Raw genomic sequence first — 26,632 nt, 5'->3', positions numbered from 1 at the left:
TTGAGGTTTGTTTGGTTTTTTTTTTTCTAATTCAACAAAAGCAGAAGCATCCATACAAACCTAGCAACAGCTCCTTCACATCGTTTCACCTGCTGAGTTACGTGAGCAATGGAAAAGCACAGAAACTCCTCCAAAGTATTAAGGCTAAAAGGAGTCACAGAGGGGCGAGTTTCTCAAATGCACATGAACAGGCAGGCACAACTTCCTCCTGCTGTCAGCACCCGTTAAACAGCATCCTTCCCTGCAGTGCGCCAAGGATGGTTCAGTCAGGAGCACAGGCCACACGGGCTCAAAACGCGCAGACACACATACCTGGTTCAAACACAACACGCTACACACACACACACACACACACACACACACACGCTTAAACGGTGGGTTTTCAAAAACACTCTGTCTCACCTCAGTTTAGTTCTGCCATTTTAACCCTCCACATAATTAAGTTAAACCCCAAGACGTGGAACCCAGCCCAAAGCCCCCCCCCCCCCCCCGCCTTGCCGATCAAAAAAAAAGAAAAAAAAAAACACTCAAGGGACCCAAACAATAGGTCACCTTGCACAGGGCACTACACACAGGTTCCCAGGGCTCCCGGATGGGCAGAATCCGTAGGTTAACTATTATGAAAATAAGCTGGAGTCATTAACCCTCAGTTTCCCGGCCCGCGTTTGCGTCAGTCCTGTAACCCCTTCGCTGCCGCTGGGCTGGGCGAAGCCACGCCTCGCCGGGCTCGGGGCGCACCCCAGAGCAGCGCCCCCTCCCCGCGTGTGCGTGTGGCGGGGGGTGGGGGGGGGTGCTCCAGTGGGGGGTGCCCGGCAGGTGCCGGAGGTGACCCCGCCGTGCGCTCGCCCCCCGCCCCCCGTGCTGGCCCTTCCCGGACTTCCCCGAGTTTGGGGCAGTGGGCTGGTGGCCGTCAGGGGTGCTCCTCGCTTCCAGGACTCCCCAGCCCGCGCGGCCCGCCCCCGCCCCGCTTCCGCCGACCTCGACCCCCACCCCCACCGGCCGCGGCTGGGGAGGCGCCCCGGGGCTCCGGGGGCCCCCGCCGCTGCCCACGGCCGCCCGCCCCGGACTCGGCTTCCCGGGCGGCGAGACGCGAGCAAAGTTGCCGGCGCCCCGCCCAGCACGGCGGCGGCGACCTGAGGGGGCGCCGCGACTTCGCGGGACCCGCGGGCCGGCGGCGGAGGTGAGGGGCGCGCGGCGGCCGGCGGCCGCGCCGCTCTTACCTGTCAGCTCCCCGGGGACCTCGGCGCTCTCGTCGGTCATGGTGGCCCTCCGGGCGCGGGGGCAGTGCCGGTCCCACGCCGATCCGCGGCCCCCCGCCCTCCCCGAGCCCCTCAATTTTTAGAGGCGGATGCAGCCTGCACCCGGTGGAGGCGAGAGAGCGAGGGCGGAGATACAATTTTGCCGCGCCCCCCGCCCCTCCAGAAAGAGAGAGAGAGAGAGAGACAGAGTTGCAAATCCGAGGTGGGTCCGCCGCCGCCGCCGCTACATGACGCCCCCCCGCAGCTGCCGGCGGCGGAACGGAGACCCGCGGGCTTCGGGGCGGCCGCGCGGCTACGGCTGCGGCTGCGGCTGCGGCTCCCGGCGCCGCTCCTGCCGCCCGGCCCCGCGCCGCACCTACGGCCCTAGGTGAAGGCGGAAGGCGTGCGGAGGGGGCGGGCGGAGCCGCGCCGCGGCGGGGCCGGGGTTTCCTCGGCTCCCGCCGGGCTGGGCGGGGGCGGCTCCGGCCCTCCCCTTGCTCCCCCTCCTCCCGCTGCTCCTCCCCCGGCGCCTCTCCCTCCTCCTGCTGCTGCACCTCCTCCCCCTCCTCCTGCTCCTCCTCCTTTGCTCCTCCTGCTCCTGCTCCTCCCGCCTCTCCTCCACCGCCTCCGCCGGCGCTCCTCCTCACCTCGCGAGAGCCGGCCTCCGCACGCGTCCCGGGCCGGCCTCCTGCGCGGAGCGCCCGGGGGAGGAGGCCGCTGCGCCGGGCTGCGGGGCTGCGGGGCTGCGGGGCTGCGGGCGGGCGCCCCTCCCTGCGGCCTCCCTCCCCGACCGCCCCGGCCCTGCGTCTGGAGAGGGGGCGACGGAGCGCGGGGGGAGTGCGGGCCCGGGAGCCATCTGCTGGCTGCGCGGAAGGCGAGCCGGGGGTGCGCGGGCCCCCGGGTCCCCTGTCCCCACCTCCCGGCGGGCTCCGGAGAACGCGAGACTGCGGGTGCGCGCAGATTCCGCAGAGCCGTCTGCGCGGACAGCTTGCTCTCTGGGCCCCCTTTGCGCACTTTCCCTTCCCAGCCCTCCCTGAGCCCCGCTGTCGGTTCTTCGGCGTGATTAATTTTCTATTTCTGGTGAGCAGGAGCTAGACGAAACCTGGAAGCGCTAACCATATGGGGAGAAGACACGTGTGTGTGTGTGTGTGTGTGTGTGTGAGAGAGAGAGAGAGAGAGAGAGCGAGAGAGAGCGCGAGCGCGCTCGGCGGGCGCCCCGTAGCGCCGTCGGCAATCTCAGCACCCTGGAATCCAGGGGGCGCTTTGGAAAAAGCCTTTCACCTGCTGCGGAACCTCCTTTCACCCCGGGCAGAGTCGCCAAAGCCCGAGTGAGGCTGCATTGAGCTGTGATCCTACCTGACCCCTCCGACCTCTGGGGCTCCACCCCCAGAGAGACCACTTTGGGGCCAGGAACGTTCTTGAGCCCCTCCGTTGCTGCTTTCTTTCCTGGCAGCTGGGAATGCCTCTGTCGAATCAGGCTCTGTTTTTAAAGGACAGAGAGAGGAGAGGGAGGAAAGGGAACCCCCTAGCTTTAAATCCTGCTGTGGACCTTGGGTCCGCGAGAGTAATCTTCGGCCTCTCAGCCTGGCATCACCGAGAAGGCATTTCCCAGGGCGGTCTTCGCCACGTTTCTTAACCTCTGTCCTCCCCAAGCTGACTCTCTCCAAGGCTACTTGCTTTCCCCCTCCCCTTAAGGTTATCTGATTTGTACCTACGTTCTCGATTCCAGCCCAATGTGTACCTTCCTTGTGACGATTTTCAGGGTTTTTCAGAGCACTGTGATCCCTCCATTCAAAACCACTAGAACATATTACCTGAAACACTTTTGTAAGCCCAGCCATATGGTGCCTTCGTTCATGGCTTGTGTATTTGTCCAGACTTGCGCCTTCACTCTTGGATTGTTCCCTGAGCTTGGGTTTGTCTGTCCAACTAGACTGTGGGCAGTTTGAGGGCAGGACTTCATCTCAGACCTTTAGACCTCCTTAACACGTTTGTGCAGAATAAGTGTTTTGTGCAAAATTGGTTTTAAAGCTTGTGGCCTCACGCTCGTTGATGTTTGTCTCAAAAGTTGGAACTTGCTTTAAGTTAGACATTGCCTTTATGCAGTCTTTTTTATGTAATAAATGTAAATTAACATCTCAAAACTATCTTCCATTCAACTGTGTGTGCTCAAGAGGATTTTTCTGGCAGGCACCAATGGGGCTTCAGAAATAACCCTGAAGGTTCCAAACCAGGTGGTAACTTGTGAAAATAAAGACAAAAGATTCTCCTCCCCCCCACCGCCGGGGCCTGGGGTGGTGGAAAGAATAAAAGAAAGGCTGTGTCACAGTCCTGCAATTCCGTGTTCCTCAGCATCTTGTAAAGAAAGCTGGGATTTCAGGAAAAGAAGCAGGTTTTGTTTTTTGTTTTTGTTTTTGTTTTTTCACTGCAGAAGGGTGTTGATTGGCTCCCACGTCTTTAAAGGCATGAATTCAAAGGAATCTCTTCTCTCGCTACTCAGAAATGACTGGCTGATTTTGGAGATCATTTACTTCTTGGGTATAAAACTCAAATATGTGTCAGAATAGCAAGCAGAGAACTCCAAGGAGCCTGGTTTATAATGCTGCGTAAGCCGGCGAGCAGCAAATGTCCCCTGCCAGCTTAGAGAATGCATGTCTGATTCTGGAGTGGGTGCCTGTTGACCAAACTCTACCCGCCCCTCCGATGCTGCAAACGCAGCAAAACTGTCCTTTGACTTCTGTTATTTTAAGTTCATCCCCGCCTATACAGTCTCGATTAAGAGAAGGTTGCTGGAGCGGTGATGGGGAGGGGGACAGGCTAAATGGGTGATGGGCATTAAGGAGGGCACTTGTTGGGAGGTGCCTGGGTGGCTCAGTCGGTTGAGTGTCTGCCTCTTGGTTTTGGCTCAGGTCATGATCTCGCGGTTCATGAGATCGAGCCCCGAGTCAGGCTCTGTGCTGACAGTGTGGAGCCTGCTTGGGATTCTGTCTCTCTCTCTCCCTCTCTCTCTGCCCCCCCCCCCCCCGCTCATGCTATCTCTCTCTCTCTCTCAAAATAAATAAACTTTTAAAAAGTATCTGTAAATGATAGGCTTGAAGAAACAATCCAAGGGGGTGTTGGCAGGGCGGGGTGGAGAACTAAATAGGGCTACAGATGAAACAAGTGTGCATTTGTACTGATTTTTGTTGCATCTGGGTAATGGGTACAGGGGAGCTCATTGCTCTCACTTTAATGTATGCTTGAAATTTTAATAATGATCCCAGCAAATCCTTCACAGATAAGACTGAGCAAGCAAGAAGGAAAAAGCAACTCAGCCATTAATTCAGAAAATACCTCTTTAGCGTGCCATAGTCAGAGCTCACAGGTACACAGTGGTTTTCGGTATTCAGAACACCTGATCGCTTCTGTAGACCTATTGCCTGGATTCAAAGAAGCACTTTTGCTCATTTTAATGTTCATGAAATCCGAATGCATTTTATAATTGGTGTAGACAGTGAACATCGTGCTTCTCACACACCCCCCCCCCCCAACACAGGCACAAAATCTGCTCTGGAATCCATGGTGCGTCTAACAACTGATGACCTCCACAGGTTAGAAACTGTAATGACTATGTCTTTATCGCAACAAGGAAATAAGTTCAGGTTTGTGGGGTGACTTGCTCAAGGTCACGGAGCTTGTAAGAGTCAAAGGTCGAACCTAGAATTTGAGATTTGCAGGCCAGGGTTGGTTTCACTCCACCACTTGACCAGGCTCTTGGTCTGTGTGCTGTTGGCACTTCACAGATAGTCAGGGCTCGTCCCCACCTGCCCACAAGGTGCCCACTTTCCAGGAAGAAGGTTACGGTGACCTTTGCCCTGCAAGGAGTCTGGTGCCAGCCACATAGCAGGTCTGAGTTCATTGACTCTAATAGAATTGAACAATTTTAGAAAATACTAAAAATAAATGCAAAACGTGTTAAGTGCCAGATGATGGGTCCAGTAAAGTGCCATAGAACTTCATAGAGGTGAGGGTGGGGGAGGAGAGCCCTACAGGGAGGAGAGGAGCCTTGGCAAATTCAACAAATGTGAGCTGAGCACTTTCTGTTTGTCAGAGGATATAATGGTGAATTATGTGGGTGCTTCGTGGAACCCTCATGAAGCAGTCTGTATTCCCCTGGCCACTTGGATCAGTGGATCGATCCAGGTCAGCGAGGGAAGCGACTTCACTGTGGTGATATCAAGGGCAGGGATCAGTAGGAACATCTCAGAAGATGGCTGGCGGAGAGCCAGGGAAGTAGCAACCAGCAGACAGAACTAGCCGGAGACCAGAAAGGGAGAAGACGTGATAAAAGAATATTTCAAGCAAGGGGCGAGGGTGAACAGTGTCCTGTGCTGTGAACAGTCCAGTGTGATAAGGGATAACGCGTATTACCTGAATTTAGCAGTAAGGGAAGAATTGTTTTCTTTGGAGAGATCGATTTCAGTAAACTAATGAGGGAAGAAGATCAATGACGGCAGGCTGAAGAATGAGTAAGAATCAGTAAAGAAGGGGTAAGCAGGATGCAGGGAACTCCAGAACTGGGGTAGCCAGAAGGCTAGAGAGGGGACTTTCTGTGGAACACAAGAGGATTTAACTCTTTTGTTTATAGACTGCTGCTTCTTCCCAGCGCAGTGGAAGAGAAGCAAACCAAACAAACAAACATGGGTCCTTAATGTGAACTGTGGACTTTGGTTAATCATACGGTATCGATATTGGCTCGTCTGTTGGAGCAAATGTACCAAACTAATGTGAGATGTTAACAGTAGGGGAAATTACGTGGGTGGAGAGTGAGGGGGTGCGAGAGAATAGAAAATGTGTAAGTTGGTCTCTCCCCCCAGTTCCTGGCACTAAACTCCTAGAACTCCAGCGATTTCCTAGAGTGATAAGTGATAAGAAGCCAGGAGACTCTATTGTTCTGCTATTTGGCCTTTGACCCTGTCCATCAGGCAGAGCTCCTAAAGCCCTCATAAATTCCTAAGTGATAAGAACGCCAGGAGCATCTATTGTTCCAATGAGGCGACTCTGGGCAGGTTCCTGGTGGTTCCTTGATGGGGCCGGTCACCTGAAAGACAGCCATGCTTAGAAGCCTGGACTTTCCAGCCTCACCCCAACCCTATCCTCCAGAGAAGGAAGAGGGGCTGGAAAGGGAGTTAATCATTGGTCATGCTTACGTGAGGAAGCCTCCATAAAATCCCAGTAGTATGGAGTTTGGAACATACCCACACCAGGAGGGGGACGCGCCCCAACTCCACAGAGACAGAAGGTCCTGTTCCCTGGAGCCTCCCAGACCCCACCCCGTGTATCTCTTCACCTGTACGTGCGCCGTGTCCTTTATCACACCCTTTAATAAACTAGTGAATGTAAGTGTTTCTGTGAGAGCTCTGTGAGATGCTCTGGCAAATTCGTTGAACACGAGAAGGGGATCATGGGAATCTCTGATTTGTAGCCAAACTAGACAGCAGTCGTAGGTAACGTGGGAACCTACTAGTGATTGGCATCCGAAGTGGGGACGGGAATCATCTTAAGGGACTGAGCCCTTAACCTGTGGGATCCAAACTATCTCCAGGTAGACAGGTCAGAATTGAATTACATTGTAGGACACCCAGGAATTGCTTGCTGTAGGGAGAATCCTATGCATTCGGTGACCGGTGGTGTCAGAAATGAAATGTCCCTGTAAAAATAAGAAAGACCCAGTAGAGAAGAACCGGGTTTTTCCCTTGCACAAAAAGAGGAAAGCCATTTTTTTTTTCCTTCACAGGGAGTATATGGGAACTCTGTACTTTCTAGTCAGTTTTTCTGCAAATCTAAAACCGCTCTTAAAAATAGTCTCTGAATTTACGTAAAAATGCATAAAACCCCAAGGACAAAGAAATAAGAGTTGGTAGCAAATAAGAACGTTCAACATTTTGCAAAGTGGGGAAGCCAGTGGGGGAATGGTAACTGACTTAACAGACCAAAGAAAGATAAATTCTAAACCAGCAGAGAGAAAGCAAATAAAAAGCAAGGTAATATCTATAGCAGACCCCGAGAAAAATCTCAGGAACCAGAAACAAATTATGTGTGCATGCAGAAACTGCAGAATGAGAAAGCAAGAAAAACCAGGAGGGTTGATACTCAACACTCAGATTCCCTCCTCCAAACTCACACAGCAGGTCAACTACCACCCCCACCAACCCCTCCAGCTGCCCAAGACTGGAGGCTCACTCTTTGGAGAGTGGAACAAAAGGATTGTCTTGGGGTGTCTGGGTGGCTCAGTTGGTTGAGCGTCCAACTCTTGGTTTCTGCTCAGGTCACGATTTCATGGTCGGTGGGTTCGAGCCCCATGTTTCGCTTCACCCTGATGGTGTAGAGCCTGCTTGGGATTCTCCCTCTCCCTCTCCCTCTCTCTCCCTCTCAAAATAAATAAATAAACTTAAAAAAAAAAAAAAAGAACTGAGTCTTGGGACAGTGGAGGGTAAAAGTGAGAAGTCATAACATACTGAAAAGAGGGAAACTTAGAGAAAATCTACTTCCTAAGTCTAGCAGCAGCAAGGCTTATAATTTCAGACAGAAGATTGGAGAATTTGTCGCCTACATTATTGACGATCTTTAAAAGAAACCGCCGTGCATTACTGATACATGGGGATTTGCCAATGAAAAAGTCGGGTTCCCATCCATCACCCTAAATTGAGCACCATCAGCCCTGCTCGTCCATGCAGAGCTTCAGATCAGTTTTGTCACGCTTCATTGTTGACTATGGACACCCAAGGAACACTGATATGTGGGGAAAGCCTCTACCACAAAGGCAAGAGACCCCAACAAATGAAGGGTGCGTGGACAAGAGAAAACTTAAGGATCTATAGTGAAGGAAGTTTTGCGTCTGGTCGGCGTGGAAAAACGAGGATCGGTCCTTCCTTCTCATCAAAAACTAGAACATTGTACAAAATATAAGAAACGACTATTTTTCAGATATCGGGCATCAGATAGGACAGGCGTGAAATCCTAGAAAGAAAGGAAACAAAGAAAGAGACCTCTATGATTGCCCGTTATCTGCCTGGGAATAACTGGATGGCAGGTGCAAAGAGGGGGATCCTGTGCAGAGTCTGGCGAAGATGAAGTTTAGAGAGGCAGAGGCAGCGGATGTTGGAAGGTAGAACTCTAAGGAGGGGGAAGTTGGATTGAAGAAGGCTCCAGAAATCCACAGAGGGGATCCCTCAAGACGTGGCTGAGCCCTAGGTCAGACTCACATCCGGTGAAGCTCTACAAGGCCAGGTGATAGACAATGGGGGTGTTCAAACCCAGCTTCGCCTAGGCCTCACACAACACAAAGTGGTATTTGAGCTCTCAGACCAGCTAAAATGGGGGAGCTGAGTGTTCTCATCCCAGACATTCAGTGAAGACTTTAAGAGGCTATTAGAAAAAAAAAAAAAAAAAAGGAAGCCCAGAGTAAGTAGAAGGAAGGAAATCACACAGATTGGAGCAGAAATCATTGAAATCGAAAATGGACAAATAATTTTTAAAAGTTGATAAAACCTAATCACCATAGATATGGTAGTTAAAGCCATATTAGATACCACCACATCCACTAGAATGGCTAAAATAAAAAGGCTTAGGGGCGGCTGAGGGCTCAGTCCGTTAAGCATCCGACTTCAGTTCAGGTCATGATCTCAAGGCTTGTGAGTTCGAGCCCCGTGTCAGGCTCTGTGCTGACAGCTCGGAGCTTGGAGCCTGCTTCAGATTCTGTGTCTCCCTCTCTCTCTCTTTCTCTCTCTCTTTCTCTCTGCCCCTCCCCTGCTTACACTCTGTCTCTCAAAATAAATAAATAAATAAACAAACAAACACTAAAAAAAAAGGCGGACAATACTGTTAGTGAAGATACAAAGTAACTAAACGCTGATAGGTTGTTGGTAGGAACGTAAAATTATACAATTACTTTGGAAAATACTTGGGCAGTTTCTTACAAAGCTAACCATATGTTGGATATACAACCCTGCAACCCCTCTACGTTGACCTAACTTGAAATGAAGATACATGTCCACGCAAACACTTACACAAGAATGTTTATAGCAGGGGCGCCTGGGTGTCTCGGTCAGTTAAGCGTCTGACTCTTGATCTCAGCTCAGGTGTTGACCTCAGGGTCATGAGTTCAAGCCCCTGGCGGGCTGTGCACTGGGCGTGAAGCCTACTTTAACAAAAAAGAATGTTCTTCTTAAAAAAAGAAAGCTGTTTGTAGCAGCTTTATTCATAACAGCCCCAAACTGAAATAAGACAAAAGGTATACAACAGAATAGACAAATGTAGCCTATTCACACAGAGGAAGAGTGCTCAGAATAGGAAGCAGTGAGCTCATGTTACGTGCAGAAAGGGAAGAATGGATCTCAAAAACGTTAGGTTGAGCAGCGTAATTACAACACGAACACACAAGAGTAGAGGCTGACCGACGCCGTTCATGTAAAACTCTGGGAAAGGCAAAACTGATCCACGGCGACAAAAAGCAGATCGGCTGCTACCTGGGGCCTGGGGCTGGCGGGTGTTTGGGAAGAAGCACAGAGAACAATTTGTACTGATGAGAGTGTTCAATACCTCGACTGTGGCTGAAGGAACAGAGTGTATGTACTTGTCAAACTTCATTGAACCGCACGCCTAAAACGGATGCACGTTACTGTGGGGAGTTTATGGCATGATAAGGTTGATTTTAAAAATCTATAATTATACCATCAGACAGATAAAAAAAAAAAAACAAACAATCATTGCATCCATGAAAACTAAAGAATCCCTGGGGATTCTATCTTAGAAATCAGAAAAGACAGAAGAGCTCTCAGTTTTAAAATATATTATTAGGAATTTTCATTTCTAGAGACTCTTGAGAAGAATCTGATTCCAAGCACACTCAGGATGTTGACAGAATTTAATTCTTTCTAGGACCAAGGTCTCCATTTCTGGGGAAATAGCTGTCAGCCACGCCTCATTCTCAGCTCCTAGAGGCTGTTCTCATTTCTTAGCACATGGCCCCCTCCATTTCAGGGCCAGCAAAAGTCTCCCTTGCATCAAATCCCTTTCATGTTTCAAGTCCCCTTTGCCTTTAAGAGTTCACCCAGTTAGGTCAGGCCCACCAAGTACAGTCTCCCTTTCGTAAAGTCAACTATGCTGTGTAACATAACCCAATCGTGGTAGTGATGTGGCATCGGATTCACGGGTGGTTCCACACACCACAGGAGGGAATAGACGAGGCAGGGGTCATTGGGGCTGATGCTAGAATTCTGCTACCCTAATAAAGTGGGCATAAAACTTAATTAATTAAGAGGGAATTTCAGCAAATTATTGTGTCGTGGTTGCTGACAAAAACACTTGTTTTTGTTTTATTTTGTTTTGCTTTGCTTTGCTTTACTGAACTTCAGGGTGTGTGTGTGTGTGTGTGTGTGTGTGTGTGTGTGTGTTTAGCATAATGATACATCACAAAATCAAGTAAGGATACCAAACTTTTTATTAATGAATGTAAGTAGTTTTCACACTCTTCTTCTTTTTGATTAATATCTATGCACTCAGGATTAACCTTTATTTTGCTTATCACATCTGGAACCTGATACTGGAAACCGTTTCAAGAAGGGGCCTCGACGTGGGGCACCTGGGTGGCTCAGTCGGTTAAGCGGCCGACTTCGGCTCAGGTCATGATCCCGCGGTCTGTGAGTTCGAGCCCCACGTCGGGCTCTGGGCTGATGGCTCAGAGCCTGGAGCCTGCTTCCGATTCTGTGTCTCCCTCTCTCTCTGTCCCTCCCCGTTCATGCTCTGTCTCTCTCTGTCTCAAAAATAAATAAACGTTAAAAAAATTATAAAAAAATAAATAAACATTAAAAAAATTAAAAAAAAAAAAAAAAGAAGGGGCCTTGACCCGGGAGTTAGGAATAAGTTAAGTCAAAAGAGAAGATAGCAGTTCATGAAATTGTTTCAAATTCTCTAATTTAAGACTCTACCGCATGAACGGATACATAAAGTGTGGTCCATCCGCACAATGGAAGGTTATTCAGGGCTAAAAAGAAGTGAGCCTTCAAACCGTGAAAAGACGTGGAGGGACCTTACATGTATATTGCTAAGTGAAGAGGGCCAATTTGAAAAGGTGACATTGACATACTGTATGATTTCAATTCTGTAACATTCTGGAAGAGGCAAAACTATGGAGACGGTAAAAGGATTGGTGGCTTCCAGGGACCGGAGGGGCGAGGGGAGTGGCCAGGCGGAGCACAGAGGATTTTTAGGCCAATAAAACTACTCTGTGGGGTAGTAGAATGGCAGATACGTGGGGACTTTGAGTGCCAGTGAGGTATCCGCGTGGGTTCATCAAACGTAGCCAAGGTCTCGCCCCGGGCGCAGGATGCTGATAACCGGAGAGGTCGCGCGCGTGTGAGGGCGCGGAGCGTGTAGGAAACCCCTGGTACCTTCCACGCGATTTTGCAGTGAACCAAAAACTGCCGTGAAAAGTCAAGTCCGCCTCGGAAACGTCTGGTCATCTGAGACGTTAAGAACAGCGACGACACCTGCCATCGATCCGCCGAGCCCTTGACATTCGTCAGGACGCTGCTCACCTCCGTCTTCTATTTCTCCCTCGTCCAGTCTCAGCACATGAATGTTTAGCAAAGTGAGAACAGTGCGGCTCAGCTGCTCGTCGGTTCAGTTTGGGGCTCTCCCCGGAGGGTAGGGCTCCTTGTGACACGCCGTTGTCTGTTACCAGAGAAAAGCGTGGATGTTCCGGAATGCCAACGGAAACCCGGTTGGCTTCTCTAACTGAACTCTTGAGACTGCGCTGAAATCATCTATGCCCGGAAGCACCTTAGTCATTCCCGAATAAATGAATGTATTCAATAAATACTTATATTTGCACATCTAGATTATCTTTAGAAATAGCTGTTTCCCGGAAGCTGGGCTGTGTGAGCCATGCCGGAAGGCCTATAAAAGGATCCTCGACCTGCTCACCCCTCAACCCCACCTCCGTTCCCCAGTTTTGCCCCTCCATGTCTTTTCTAGAAGCAAGCTAAGGTGACCCTGAGGCTTTTCAATCTGAATTCTGGAGCATTCTAACTGAGGCATCCTGGAGGTCTGCTTTCTGCCGCAAACAATAAGCTTGTTAAAAACTGTTCCCATCTACTGGCCCCGCACCTCCCTTGGCTATCGAGCTAGGAACTCTATCGGCAAGCCAACAGCTCCTCTGCTGGGGAGGAAATCCACAGATAATTCACCCTGACTTTGAGGTAGTACAACCGGGAAGTCACCAGACAACCAGGATATTCTAACCATGGGGAAACCAGCAATTTAAAACCCCGCCCAATTTCCTGCTCTCTTTCCAATGATTACCATAAGCTTGTATTGCGTCCTATGTTACATTTCACTTATGTACATCTCCTTCTTTTCTTTCAATACTGTCACTGCTCTGTGAAGAAATACTACTTTGGGCCATCCGATTTTATTCCTACTTTGTTCAGGGGACATGCTGTCAGGTACCCTGAGAACAGTATCAACCCTACGGAAACCAACATTCCAGAGACCTTCCTTGACGTTGAGCACTTGAAGTGTCTTTTCTCCTTTAATCCTCAAGACAACTTAAGAAGCAGGTGTTTTATGATCTCCATGATTCGGACAGGGGAACTTCGCTCCAGAGGGGTGAAACAGCCGTCCCGAGGTCACACAGTAACACCAGAGTAGTGTTGTTGTTGTTGTTTTTAATATAATTTATTGTGAAGTTGGCCAACATACAGTGAATATACAGTGTGCTCTTGGCTTGAGGAGTAGATTCCCAAGATTCGTCGCTTACGGACGACACCCAGTGCTCATCCCAACAAGCGCCCTCCTCAATACCCATCACCCATTTTCCCCTCTCCCCTGCCCCCATCAACCCTCAGTTTGTTCTCCGTATTCAAGAGTCTGTTACGGTTTGCCTCCCTCTCTGTTTGAAACTGTTTTGTTTTTTTTTTTTCCCTTCCCCCACGGTCTTCTGTTAAGTTTCTCAGATTCCACATAGGAGTGAAAACATGATATCTGTCTTTCTCCGACTGACTCATTTCACTTAGCATAATACCCTCCAGAGTAGTTCTGATTGTAGATTCACTTGGATTTTTTCCTGTATCCGTTAGGCTGCTTACGAAGTGGTTACTACTGCCACCTGCTGGTGGAAAGCGGAGGCAACCGGCTCTTGATCTGGTTACACCACGCTTCGGAGCGATTTTAGGGCCGTGTGTCGAGCTGGTGTCTGGAGCGGAGCTTGACACAGAGTAGGCGCTCAGAAGTTGTGAAATGCGTGAATGGAAGATCCCAGGGGAATTTTTGGTCGTACGAGCTCCCAAGAAGTTCTCTAACTCTCGCAAAGAACCGACTCCAGAAATATTATGGAGGATACCTCTAGACAAGGCGATATGTTTCTGGCACACATTTCACATTTCGTTGCTTTAGCCCGGTTGAGAAGCTGAGACTCACCCCGATGTTTACATCCACCTCTGTCATTTGGACTGTATCGGTTTCAGAAAGAATCTTAGTTTCAGAGGTGCCTGGGTGGCTCTGTTGCTTAAGTGTCTGACTTGGGATTTTGGCTCAGGTCATGATCTCACGGTTTGTGGGATCGAGCCCCACGTCAGGCTCTGTGCTGACAGCGTGGAGCCTGCTCGGGATTCTCTCTCTCCCTCTCTCTCTATTCCTCCTCCACTCGCTGCGTGTTCCCTCTTTTCCAAAAATAAACTTTAAAATTGTTTTTATGTTTATTTATTTTTGAGAGAAAGAGACAGAGTGTGAGCAGGGGAGGGGCAGAGAGAGAGGGAGACACAGAATCCGAAGCAGGTCCCAGGTTCTGAGCTGTCAGCACAGAGCCTGACACAGAGCTCGAACTCACGAGCCGGAAGATCATGATCCGGGCTGAAGTCAGGCGCTTAACTGACTGAGCCACCCAGGCGCCCCCAAAATAAATAAACTTTAAAGAAAGAATCTCAGTTTTAGAACCCGAAGGACCTGAGAAATCCTGGCTAGTGTTTCCCAAGTCCTATTTCAAAAGAGGGCGATAAAACAGTGTCTCATGGACAAATAAGTTTCAGAAAACAACGCAATAAATAAAGTTCCACTGGTTTCTTCACGATGGAGCTCGTCAGAGCATCGAACACGTGGCCGTGCATTAGGGGGTGTTGGAGGATGTGGCATTTCCCAAAGTTCTTTGACCCCACAATTGCTTTTCGGTGAGCCCCTATCAGCACCTCACAGAGCGCTTGTGTTTCGTGGAACTCAGCTTGGAAAGCTCCAGTATCCCCAAGTACAGCAGAGCATAACGTGCCCAATATCATTCAGCTGGCTATTGGCAGAGCTAAAATTCTCACTTCCAGTGTTCTTTTCACAATATCATGCCTGTTCTATTTAATTTCTCCAGATGGAAAACAAACGCTCGTGCTACCTTGTGCAGAACCTTCCAGTTATAAAAGGGACGTGAGCCAACGTTGAATGAGGGCTAGTCTGCCCTCGTACCCCGCCCCCCACCCCCGCTCCCATCCCTGCTCTGAATGCCCTAAGCAGACAGCCGTTGTATTTCACAGCATGATTTAATAACTGGGCATTTTTGTTTAAACAACTGCCTCTGTTGGATTGACCGGCGAGAGTCTGCCCTGAGAGACACATCTTGCTGATTTTCTTTTCTCTTTTTTTTTAAACAGACTCCAGCCGGGGCTTGAACTCAAGGCCCTGAGATTAAGAGCCGTGTGTTCTACTGACTGAGCCAGGCAGGTGCCCCAACATCTTGCCGATTTTCTATGTGTCGGCCACACTGGCCCTTTTTCATCTTCTAGAAGTTTCAACTTCTAGAAAGTCACTCTCCATATACGCTGTATTCCTTTTGACTCCTCCCTTTCACCCCCCCTGCCCTGACTTCAAGTGCATAGAATTAAGTCAATGATAACCTTTGGCTGGTGATATGTCATCATCATTGGTCCACTCACAGCATCCTTTACTTTTTTTTTTTTAATTTTTTAATGTTTATTTATTTTTGAGAGACAACGTGCATGAGTGGGGGAGGGGTAGAGAGAGAGAGAGAGGGAGACATGGAATCCAAAGCAGGCTCCAGGCTCCAAGCTGTCAGCACAGAGCCCTCCCGACGCGGGGCTCAGACCCACGAACCTTGAGGTCATGACCTGAGTCAAAGTCGGACGCTTAACCCACTGAGCCACCCAGGCGCCCCAGCAAGATCTTTCTATTCTGCTTGGTCAGAAATTGAGGATTACTCAGCATCCTGGGAGGTGTTCAGCTTCCTTGTAACTGTTCTCACTAAGATTCATTCACATGATTTCACACAGTTTGTATTAATTCACTGTGTGATGTTCTTTACATGATTTTTCTTGAGATATTATTATTATCATTTATTTTAGAGAGACAGCACAAGCACGATTAGGAGAGAACAGCACAGGGAGAGAGGGACAGAATGGGAGAGACAGAATCTCAAGCAGGCTCCACACTCAGTGCGGAGCCCGACATGGGGCTCGAGCCCACAACCCTGAGATCACGACCTGAGCTGAAATCAAGAGTCAGACGATCCACTGACTGAGCCATCCGGGCGCCCCTTGCCATAGTATCATTATCACTCATTGTAGAGAAAGACAAACTGAGGTGCAGAGAGATAAAGGAAATAATTCAAGATCAGGATTTCCATCTGCTTCTGTGTCTGTCATTATACCATGTGAGCTCTGGGCCGCATCAGCCAAGTTTTCCCACACCTCGTGCTGTGTGATACTTGCCTAGTGCCAAGAACAGGATGCATACTCCGTAAATGACGGTCACTAAAGGTAAAAGTGGACAAAGGCAGAAAGAAAGAAAGAAAGAAAGAAAGAAAGAAAGAAAGAAAGAAAGAAAGAGAAAGAATGAATTTGAAAGCAAAGAACACCTGATTGGGAATTAGTCAGGAAGGTACTATTGACTTGAGAGTCAGTGGGTACGTTCTAGGCCTTACCCTGTTGATAACTAGTGATGTTACTTTTAGACAATGTTTCCTCCACGTGTCCTCAGTGGCCCGTCAAAAACCCTGCTGAGTTTGCCTCGGCAGAATTTTACGGGAAGTTCACAACCCTTCCCCGAGGTCTGAGTCTCAATTTTCCCATCTTGTTGAACCCTAAAATAAGTCTCGATTGATGATGACATGTCACATTGTAGGTTTGGGACGCCGTGATAATCTATGAGATAATCCAAATAATACATGCAAAAATTTGTTAAACATGACAATACTTCGAGTGCCATATTACTCACAATTTATTAATGTAAACCCAAAAGATCACCACTAGTTTTCTACCTTAAAAAACAAAAAACAGGACACCTCTATTTAATTCAAGTCTTCAGGATTAATTTACTTTTTTCTTTTTTTCTTTTTTTTTTTTTTTTTTACAATGTGGGGCTTGAACTCATGACTCTGAGATCATGAGATCAAGAGTCAGAGGCTTAACCGACTAAGCCACCCAGGTGCCCCACGATGAATTTACTTCTTTAAAAAAAATGTTTTTTTAATGTTTATTTATTTTTGAGAGAGAGAGAGAGACAGAATGTGAGTGGCGGAAGGGCAGAGAGAGAGAGAGGGAGACACAGAATCTGAAACAGGCTCCAGGCTCTGAGCTGTCAGCACAGAGCCCGATGTGGGGCTTGAACCCATGAACCACGAGATCATGACCTGAGCCAAAGTCGGACACTTCACCGACTGAGCCACCCAGGCACCCCCAATTAGTTTACTTCTAACAAGGAAACAAGAAAGTCTTCCCAATATCATACTGGGGATTTTGGTAGAGGGCTCAAGCACGGGGGCAGACAGAAGACCCCAAAGCCATTCCCTCCACGTGGGGTACGCTCGCAGCCCCAGTCCACCAAGACCGAGGGATGTATTCCATAAATGTCAAGGCTGGTGGAGTTTGGCGATTTCACCCAGGTTGTTTAAGTTTTTGGTTAGGTTAAAATAATCTCTTGAAGGTTTCATTTTCTTCTGAAAAATGTCCGCATTTCCTAAACAAGACCTGGGTGGATTCCACTTTTCCCTCTTGTGTTGTCCAGCTGTAGCACAATCGTAAGGTCACGTTAATGACACCTCTGAGCAGACAGAGACATTGCCAGGAACCTCGCTGTTCATTTACAAATGCTCCGGGCCTTGGACATCCCATGTTTAGGAAAGGCAGCGCCGTCTGTGGGAAAAGCACAAATCATTTAAAGCAACAAAGAGAAAAAGCTAGAAAAAGAGCCAATGAGACGTCAAGACCAGCGTAAGAAGTTTGTTACTGATGTGAACAAGGGATCTACAACGAGACCAGCGTTCACTGCAGGGCTCCCTGTCCCCTTTTTACGTGTCCAGCACACTGGCATAAACAGAAAAGGCAGCTCTCAATCAGACCGGGTCTCCCTGAAGGCCCCGGCACATCCCCGGGCCTTGCCTGGCTGCCCCGAGGGCCGAGGGGCATCAAGATGTCAACACACCTGATATGTATTCACTGTGTGGCACTTGAGAAGCTCTAGGCTGAAGGTTCCTGTAATTTGACACATGCTGTTCAAGAAAGGAATGCGGTAAGGAATCCACACCTTCCATGACCCCAGAGATTCAGAGTCAGCAGTTGCTGAGATGTTTACGATCGGGGGCTGGCTCACAGCGAAGCTGAACAAGCATATGTCCTCGACAACCAATTTGTACAGCCATCATTGTATTACTAAGGTCTTGGGTATGCACACACTAATGTATACATACAACCACACACACATTTTACGTCATTTGAGCACTTCAGAATTTACATCAGGGAGCGCTTTGGGGGTTAAAAAAAAACACCACCACCAAAATTCATGATCACATTTTAAAAATGCATCCTCATTAGGGTCCTTATGCACTTTTATGAATAAATACCAAGAAGTGAGGTTCTTGTTTTATTGTGGTTGACAAAAGGTACGCACCTAGTGAGTGAAAGGGCTAGTCCCCGAACCCAGGTTCTTAACTATGCAATATTAGTGCACGTGTTAAGGTCGAGGCAAACGTCTTCAACCATCCTGGTAGGTAAGTTTTTTGAACTAAAGAGACGTCCCTGGACAACAGAATGGGTTCCAAAAGAATACGACCTTGGATATTTGATTTGTTTATGTTGCCCAAATGCAGCTCAAGTTTCCAGAACGTGAAAGGAAAGTGGGCACTTGGTGACGCTCCAGCGGACAGCCATGAAGAGTTGATTTCTTTTAATTGCATAAGGAAAGCTGAATAACACCTGTTTACTCAGCTCGGAACTGAGAAGGGCCCTCAAAGACAAGTACGGCCATGGCCCTGGTCTAATCCTATGTGGGACTTTTTTTGTACTTTCAGTTTTAAAATGATGAGTTCCAGAAGGAGGCCAGATAACAATCACAGAATTTTAGAGATTAAAGCACACATCCATCAGACCCCTGCATAACCAGCCAGGGGTCCAACAAGTATTGGGTTAAACATATCTGTATTTATAGTTTAAACCTCCTGTTCCACACACACCTGCAAGCAACCTCTAGGGAAAACAAGGATTGAAAAAAAAGCCTAATGTGGAATTCTAGTGCTCTTGGCCAAAATAACAGAGGATGGAAATTATAATTTTTACAGGAGAGCAGGAGAAACTATACTTATGCCACAGCATGAGAATTGCAGGTTGGATTTAAGGAAGATTTTACTGACCCTTAAGTTTATGACTTCACTGGAGCAAGAAATAGGAGAAGATACTTCCTTTCTTTCTCTGAAGGCCATATTTTGCATATTTTACTTATCAAATATGACCACAACATAGAATATTTGGGATACAGAAAATGTTTTTAAGGTAATTTTACAGTGCTATATTTCTAACAAAGCCACCGTCATCATTTTGAGTGTATCTTTGGTTTCTCTTTTTGAAATATGTGCACTGATCACGTGTGCTGTGGATTTGTATGTGCTATAACCCAATAAAACTTCATATTTTACAATTTTTGTTTCTTTGACACTCTCCAAGAATTTTTCTAGATGCTATGGATTTTATAGTCATTCCTTTTTTTTTCAATTTTTTTGTAACTTTTATTTATTTTTGAGAGAGATAGAGCACAAGTGGGGAAGGGGCAGAAAGAGAGAGAGGGAGACACAGAATGTGAAGCAGGCTCCAGGCTCTGAGCTGTCAGCACAGAGCCCATCATGGGGCTTGAACCCACGAACCGCAAGATCATGATCTGAGCTGAAGAAGGATGCTTAGCCGACTGAGCCACCCCCGTGCCCCTATAGTCATTCTTGAAATTAACATTCCATAGAAGAGCTATACTATACTTCTTTAAACATTGTGGTATTGACGCTTCTCATTTTTCTACCAGTATATATACCATGCTGCAATTGACATGTTTTCGTGCATACAGCTTTTGTTCAGATTTGGACAAGTTTCTAGGGATAAAATTCCAGAAGTTGGATCAGAGGCTAGGAACTTTTTTGTGGCTTCCCAGATTGCTTTCCAGAAAGGCATCATTTTTGCGGCTGTCAGCAGTGCCCGAGAACGCCAGGTTTACTGAAGCCCATTGGCATCATAGCTTTCCACATTTTTGTTAAATCAATACGCAGTGACTAGTCCCTCACTCCTGGCTTTGGTTTTCAGCCACCGGACAACACAGTAATTAGCAAGGTATCTAATTTGCCACTTGATCAGTTCACTGCATGGGATGTTTGGCAAACTACTTAAAGCGATCTTTCGAACAGGTGATGACTCCCCTTTGGAATGTTGGTCCATCATTCCATTATTTCAGCGCAGAAGCCTGTCTTTTCCAAATGCCAGTCTATAGTTTAAATTTTGTAGCTTGGTTTAAACACTGTTTCTATTTTAAATGCTTGATATTGAAGAGGACCAAATTTGGGTGAGAGGTATTCATAGGTGAGAATATTTAGGAGGAATTTGATTCTAAATATGCCCAACTGTATCCAAACCTTCGCACATAATTAGCAAGCTTTATAACTGGTGGAAATGACCCCAGCCTTGCAAGAAATCAGTTTGTGCTGCTGAGTGACTTCCAGCTACAAAAAGGCACGAGAATCACTTTTTTTCAATCAAAATAGGAGAACCAAAGTATTTCTTCTTCCTGCCCTCAAACATACAGCACCGATCAGTTCAATTCAACTCACGGTTATTTAGCACTTACTGAATTCATGGCATCTACTCTAATCTACAAAGGCGACGGAGGTGAATCAAGCATGATCTTTCTCTCAAGTCACACACATCTTTATATTATAGATCAGTGAGCATTTTTCACTTGACAGATATTTCGGAAATTACTTCCAAGACTGCGAAATAACATGTTGCATCTGGAAGACTATCAGACTCAGAGGCAGCTTGCTCTAAGGCATACTTGTCTTGGATCCCTTCCAAGACAGCATCAAACATTTTTTTTTTATGGTAGCCTTATCTAGGAATTGGCCCACAGCATAGTCCTACAAGGTAGCCTGGGCCCCAGGTGTTTACAAATCAAAAATCAATAGGCTTTCTTAAATGCCTCTTTGTCTTACCAGAGGGGATGCTTTCAAACGTTGCTTTACAGTGTGTATTGATTTGAATGGTTCAGAGCTCTATGTTTTTATGGGATATTGGAAAATACTTTGCTCGAACTACAAAATGTAACAGCCACTGCCAGGTTTCCTGAACAGAGTGTATCGATAGCCAATTGATACTGATAAACACCTGTCTAACCATCCACCCAAATTACGCCTGGCTGAAAGGCTGGTTAGCCACGCACACTGGTGATTACCCATCACTAGAGTTTAGGCGTATGTGATCTCTATCAAAGACCGGGCATTGTCTTCTGGTGAGCATGGAGTCTTCTGGAGGAGCGTGTAATATCCAGAGAGAATCACCATCTTGATAATACTACCTGGCAGGCAGGAGTGTGTTGGGAACAAAGGTAATGGTAATCATATGTGGGCGTACACTGATATTCATCAAGTGCCTCCCCTATATTAAGCCCTGGGTCAATCACTTGATATGTATTCAGTCTTGAAATTATCCTAAGAAGCACAGGGGAAGAGTTTTTTTTTTACTTGTTTTATTTTTTATTTTTTTAAATTTACATCCAAATTAGTTAGCATCTAGTGCAACAACGATTTCAGGAGTAGATTCCTTAGTGCCCCTTCCCCATTTAGCCCATCCCCCCTCCCATAACCCCTCCAGCAACCCTCAGTTTGTTCTCCGTATTTATGAGTCTCTTCTGTTTTGTTCCCCTCCCTGTTTTTATTTTTGTTTCCCTTCCCTTGTGTTCATCTGTTTTGTCTCTTAAAGTCCTCATATGAGTGAAGTCGTATGATTTTTGTCTTTCTCTGGGTGACTAATTTCACTTAGCATAATAGCCTCCAGTTCCATCCACATAGTTGCAAATGGGAAGATTTCATTCTTTTTGATTGCCGAGTAACACTCCATTGTGTATATATATATATACCACATCTTCTTTACCCATTCATCCATCGATGGACATTTGGGCTCTTTCCATACTTTGGCTATTGTTGATAGCGCTGCCATAAACATGGGGGTGCATGTGTCCCTTCGAAACAGCACACCTGTATCCCGTGGATAAATGCCTAGTAGTGCAATTGCTGGGTCGTAGGGTAGTTCTGTTTTTAGTTTTTTGAGGAACCTCCATACTGTTTTCCAGAGTGGCTGCACCAGCTTGCATTCCCACCAACAATGCAAAAGAGATCCTCTCTCTCTGTATCCTCGCCAACATCTGTTGTTGCCTGAGTTGTTAATGTTAGCCATTCTGACCGGTGTGAGGTGGTATCTCATTGTGGTTTTGATTTGTATTTCCCTGATAATGAGTGATGTTGAGCATTTTTTCACACGTCGGTTGGCCATCTGGATGTCTTCTTTGGAGAAGTTTCTATTCCTGTCTTTAGCCCATTTCTTCACTGGATTATTTGATTTTGGGGTGTTGAGTTTGCTAAGTTCTTTGTAGATTTTGAATACTAACCCTTTATCTGATATGTCATTTGCAAATATCTTCTTCCATTTGGCGGTTGCCTCTTAGTTTTGCTGATTGTTTCCTTCGCTGTGCAGAAGCTTTTTATTTTGATGAGGTCCCAGTAGTTCATTTTTGCTTTGGTTTCCTTTGCCTCCAGAGATGTGTTGAGAAGGAAGTTGCTGTGGCCAAAGTCAGAGCTTGGATTTTTTTTTTTTTTCCTGCTTTCTCCTCGAGGTTTTTGCCTGCTTTCTCCTCGAGGATTTTGATGGCTTCCTGTCTTACGTTTAGGTCTTTCATCCATTTTGAGTTCATTTTTGTGTCTGGTGTAAGAAAGTGGTCCAGGTTCATTCCTCTGCATGTCACTGTCCACTTTTCCCAGCACCACTTGTGGAAGAGACTGTCTTTATTCCATTGTATATTCTTTCCTGCTTTGTCAAAGATGAGTTGGCCATACGTTTGTGGGTCCATTTCTGGGTTCTCCATTCTGTTCCATTGCTCTGAGTGTCTGTTCTTGTGCCACCACCATACTGTCTTGATGATTACAGCTTTGCAGTATAGCTTGAAGTCTGGGATTGTGATGCCTCCTGCTTTGGTTTTCTTTTTCAAGATCGCTTTGGCTATTCGGGGTCTTTTCTGGTTCCATACAAATTTTAGGATTATTTGTTATAGCTCTGTGAAGAATGCTGGTGTTATTTTGATAGGGATTGAATTGAATATGTAGATTGCTTTGGGTAGTATCGACATTTTAACAATATTTGTTTTTCCTATCCAGGAGCATGGAATCTTTTTCCATTTTTTGGTGTCTTCTTCCATTTCTTTCATAAGCTTTCTATAGTTTTCAGTGTATAGATTTTTCACCTCTTTGGTTAGATTTATTCCTAGGTATTTTATGGTTTTTGGTGCAACTGTAAATGGGATCGATTCCTTGATTTCTCTTTCTGTTGCTTTATTGTTGGTGTATAGGAATGCAACCAATTTATGTGCATTGATTTTATATCCTGCAACCTTGCTGAATTCATGAATCAATTCTAGCAGTTTTTTGGTGGCATCTTTTGGGTTTTCCATATAGAGTATCATGTCATCTGCAAAGAGTGAAAGTTTGACCTCCTTGTGGCCAATTTGGATGCCTTTTATTTCTTTGTGTTGTCTGATTGCAGAGGCTAAGACTGCCAATACTATGTTGAATAACAGTGGCGAGAGTGGACATCCCTGTCTTGTTCCTGACCTTAGGGGGAAAGCTCTCAGTTTTTCCCCATTGAGGATGATGTTAGGGTTGGGTCGTTTCTATATGGTTTTTATGATCTTGAGGTATGATCCTTCTTTCCCTACTTTCTTGAGGGTTTTTATCAAAAAAGGATGCTGTATTTTCTCAAATGCTTTCTCTGCATCTATCGAGAGGATCATGTGGTTCTTGTCCTTTCTTTTATTGAGGTGATGTATCACATTGATTGTTTTGCAGACATTGAACCATCCCTGCATCCCAGCTATAAATTCCACTTGATCGTGGTGAATAATTTTTTTAATGTATTGTTGGATCCAGTTGGCTAATATCTTGTTGATGATTTTTGCGTCCATGTTTATCAGGGAAATTGGTCTATAGTTCTCCTTTTTAGTGGGGTCTCTGTCTGCTTTTGGAATCAAGGTAATGCTGGCTTCATAGAAACAGTTTGGAAGTTTTCCTTCCATTTCTATTTTTTGGAACAGCTTCAAGAGAATAGGTGTTAACTCTTCCTTAAATGTTTGGTAGAATTCCCCTGGAAAGCCATCTGGCCCTGGATTCTTGTTTTTTGGCAGATTTTTGATTACTAATTTGATTTCCTCACTGGTATGGGTCTGTTCAAATTTTCTATTTCTTCCTGTTTCAGTTTTGGTAGTGTATATGTTGCTAGGAATTTGTCCATTTCTTCCAGATTGCCCATTTTATTGGCATATAATTGCTCATAATATTCTCTTATTAGTGTTTTTATTTCTGCTGTGTTGGTTGTGATCTCTCCTCTTTCATTCTTGATTTTAATTATTTGGGTCCTTTCCTTTTTCTCTTTGATCAAACTGGCTAGTGGTTTATCAATTTTGTTAATTCTTTCAAAGAACCAGCTTCTGGTTTCATTGATCTGTTCTACTAATCTAGCACTAATCTAGCATTAATTTCTGCTTCAATCTTTATTGTTTCTGATCTTCTGCTAGTTTTGGGTATTATTTGCTGTTCTTTTTCCAGCTGTTTAAGGCGTAAGGTTAGGTTGTGTATCTGAGATCTTTCTTCCTTCTTTAGGAAGGCCTGGATTGCTATATACTTTCCTCTTATGACTACCTTTGCTACATCCCAGAGGTTTGGGGTTGTGGTGTTATTATTTTCATTGACTTCCATATACTTTTTAATTTCCTCTTCAACTTCTTGGTTAGCCCATTCATTCTTTAGTAGGATTTTCTTTACTCTCCAAGTATTTGTTACCTTTGCAAATTTTTTCTTGTGGTTGATTTCGAGTTTCATAGCAATGTGGTCTGAAAATAGGCACAGTATGATCTCGATCTTTTTGTACTTAGGGCTAATTTGTGTCCCCATATATAGTCTATTTTGGAGAACGTTCCATGTGCCCTGGAGAAGAATGTATATTCTGCTGCTTTAGGATGAAATGTTCTGAATATATCTGTTAAGTCCATCGGGTCCAATGTGTCATGCAAAGCCATTGTTTCCTTGTTGATTTTTTGATTAGATGATCTGTCTGTTGCTGTGAGTGGGGTGTTGAAGTCTCCTACTACTATGGTATTACTATCGATGAGTTTCTTTATATTTGTGATTAATTGATTTATATATTTGGGTGCCGCCACATTTGGCACATAAATGTTTACAATTGTTAGGTCTTCTTGGTGGATAGACCCCTTGATTATGATAGAATTCCCTTTTGCATCTCTTGATACAGTCTTTATTTTAAAGTCTAGATTGTCTGATATAAGTATGGCTACTCTGACTTTCTTTTGTTGACCATTAGCATGATAAATGGCTCTCCATCCTCTTATTTTCAATCTGAAGGTGTCTTTAGGTCTAAAGTGGGTCTCTTGTAAACAGCATATAGATGGGTCTTGTTTTCTTATCCATTCTGTTACCCTATGTCCTTTGATTGGAGCATTGAGTCCATTGATGTTTAGAGTGAGTACTGAAAGATATGAATTTATTGCCATTATGATGCTTGTAGAGTTGGAGATTCTGGTGGTGTTCTCTGGTCCTTGCTAATCTTTGTTGCTTTTGATTATATATACGTATATAATTTTTTCTTGTGGTTGATCAATTGATCTATATATATATATAAATATATATATAATATATAAAATATATAAAATATATATTTAAATATATATAAATATACAAATATATATGATATATAAAAATGTATATTAATATATAAATATATATGATATATAAATATAAATATATAATATATAATATATAATATATATATAATTATATAATATATATAATATATAATATATAAATATATATAATATATTATATACATAAATATATATAAACATATAAATATAAATATAAATTTATAAATACATATAATATATAAAATATATATAATATATAATATAAATTTATAAATATATAAATATATAAAATATATATAAATATATATATTGATCAATCTATATATATATAGATCAATTGATCAACCACAAGAAAAAATTATATATATATTTATATATATATTATATATATTTATATATATTATATATATTTATATATATTATATATATTTATATATATATTTTATATATATTGATCAATCTATATATAAATAAAAATATATAGATTGATCAATCTATATATATATAGATCAATTGATCAACCACAAGAAAAAATTATATATATTTTTTATATATATATTTATATATATTGATCGATCTATATATAAATAAAAATATATATATTGATCAATCTATATATATAGATCAATTGATCAGCCACAAGAAAAAATTATTATATATTTATATATATATATTTTATATATATTTATATATATTGATCAATCTATACATATATAAATATATAGATTGATCAATCTATATATATATAGATCAGTTGATCAACCACAAGAAAAAATTATATATATTTATATATATATAAAATATATATTGATCAATCTATATATATAAAATATATATTGATCAATCTATATATATAGATCAATTGATCAACCACAAGAAAAAATTATATATATATTTATATATATATTTTACATATACTTATATATATATTGATCAATCTATATATATATAAAAATATATAGATTGATCAATCTATATATATATAGATCAATTGATCAACCACAAGAAAAAATTATATATATATTTATATATATTATATATATATTTATATATATACTGATCAATCTATATACATATAAAAATATATATATTGATCAGTCTATATATATATATATAAGTATATATAT

At 44.6% G+C, this 26,632-nt stretch overlaps 1 protein-coding gene across 7 annotated transcripts in view; it reads right to left on the bottom strand.

Moving 5' to 3' along the window:
* Nucleotides 1–1,712, bottom strand: part of CARMIL1 (capping protein regulator and myosin 1 linker 1) — a 308,332-nt gene extending 306,620 nt beyond the window's left edge. For 2 of the 7 annotated variants that reach the window (XM_053223221.1, XM_053223223.1), the window contains exon 1: nucleotides 61–241. Coding sequence is in view for 5 of the 7 variants with exons in the window: in XM_053223218.1 (XP_053079193.1) it covers nucleotides 1,221–1,260 (40 nt within the window). In the remaining 2 variants the exon portion in view is untranslated. Of the gene's footprint in view, nucleotides 1–60; nucleotides 242–1,220 lie in introns of those variants that run through there. The other 5 variants (XM_053223218.1, XM_053223219.1, XM_053223222.1 and 2 more) reach the window with 5 other exon arrangements.
* Nucleotides 1,713–26,632: the final 24,920 nt, after the last annotated feature.

This window comes from Acinonyx jubatus, chromosome B2, assembly GCF_027475565.1.
Source record: "Acinonyx jubatus isolate Ajub_Pintada_27869175 chromosome B2, VMU_Ajub_asm_v1.0, whole genome shotgun sequence".
NCBI classification, from domain to species: Eukaryota; Metazoa; Chordata; class Mammalia; order Carnivora; family Felidae; genus Acinonyx; species Acinonyx jubatus.
The sequence above is the reverse complement of the archived record's forward strand: the minus strand, read 5'-3'. Positions and strand labels throughout refer to the sequence as shown.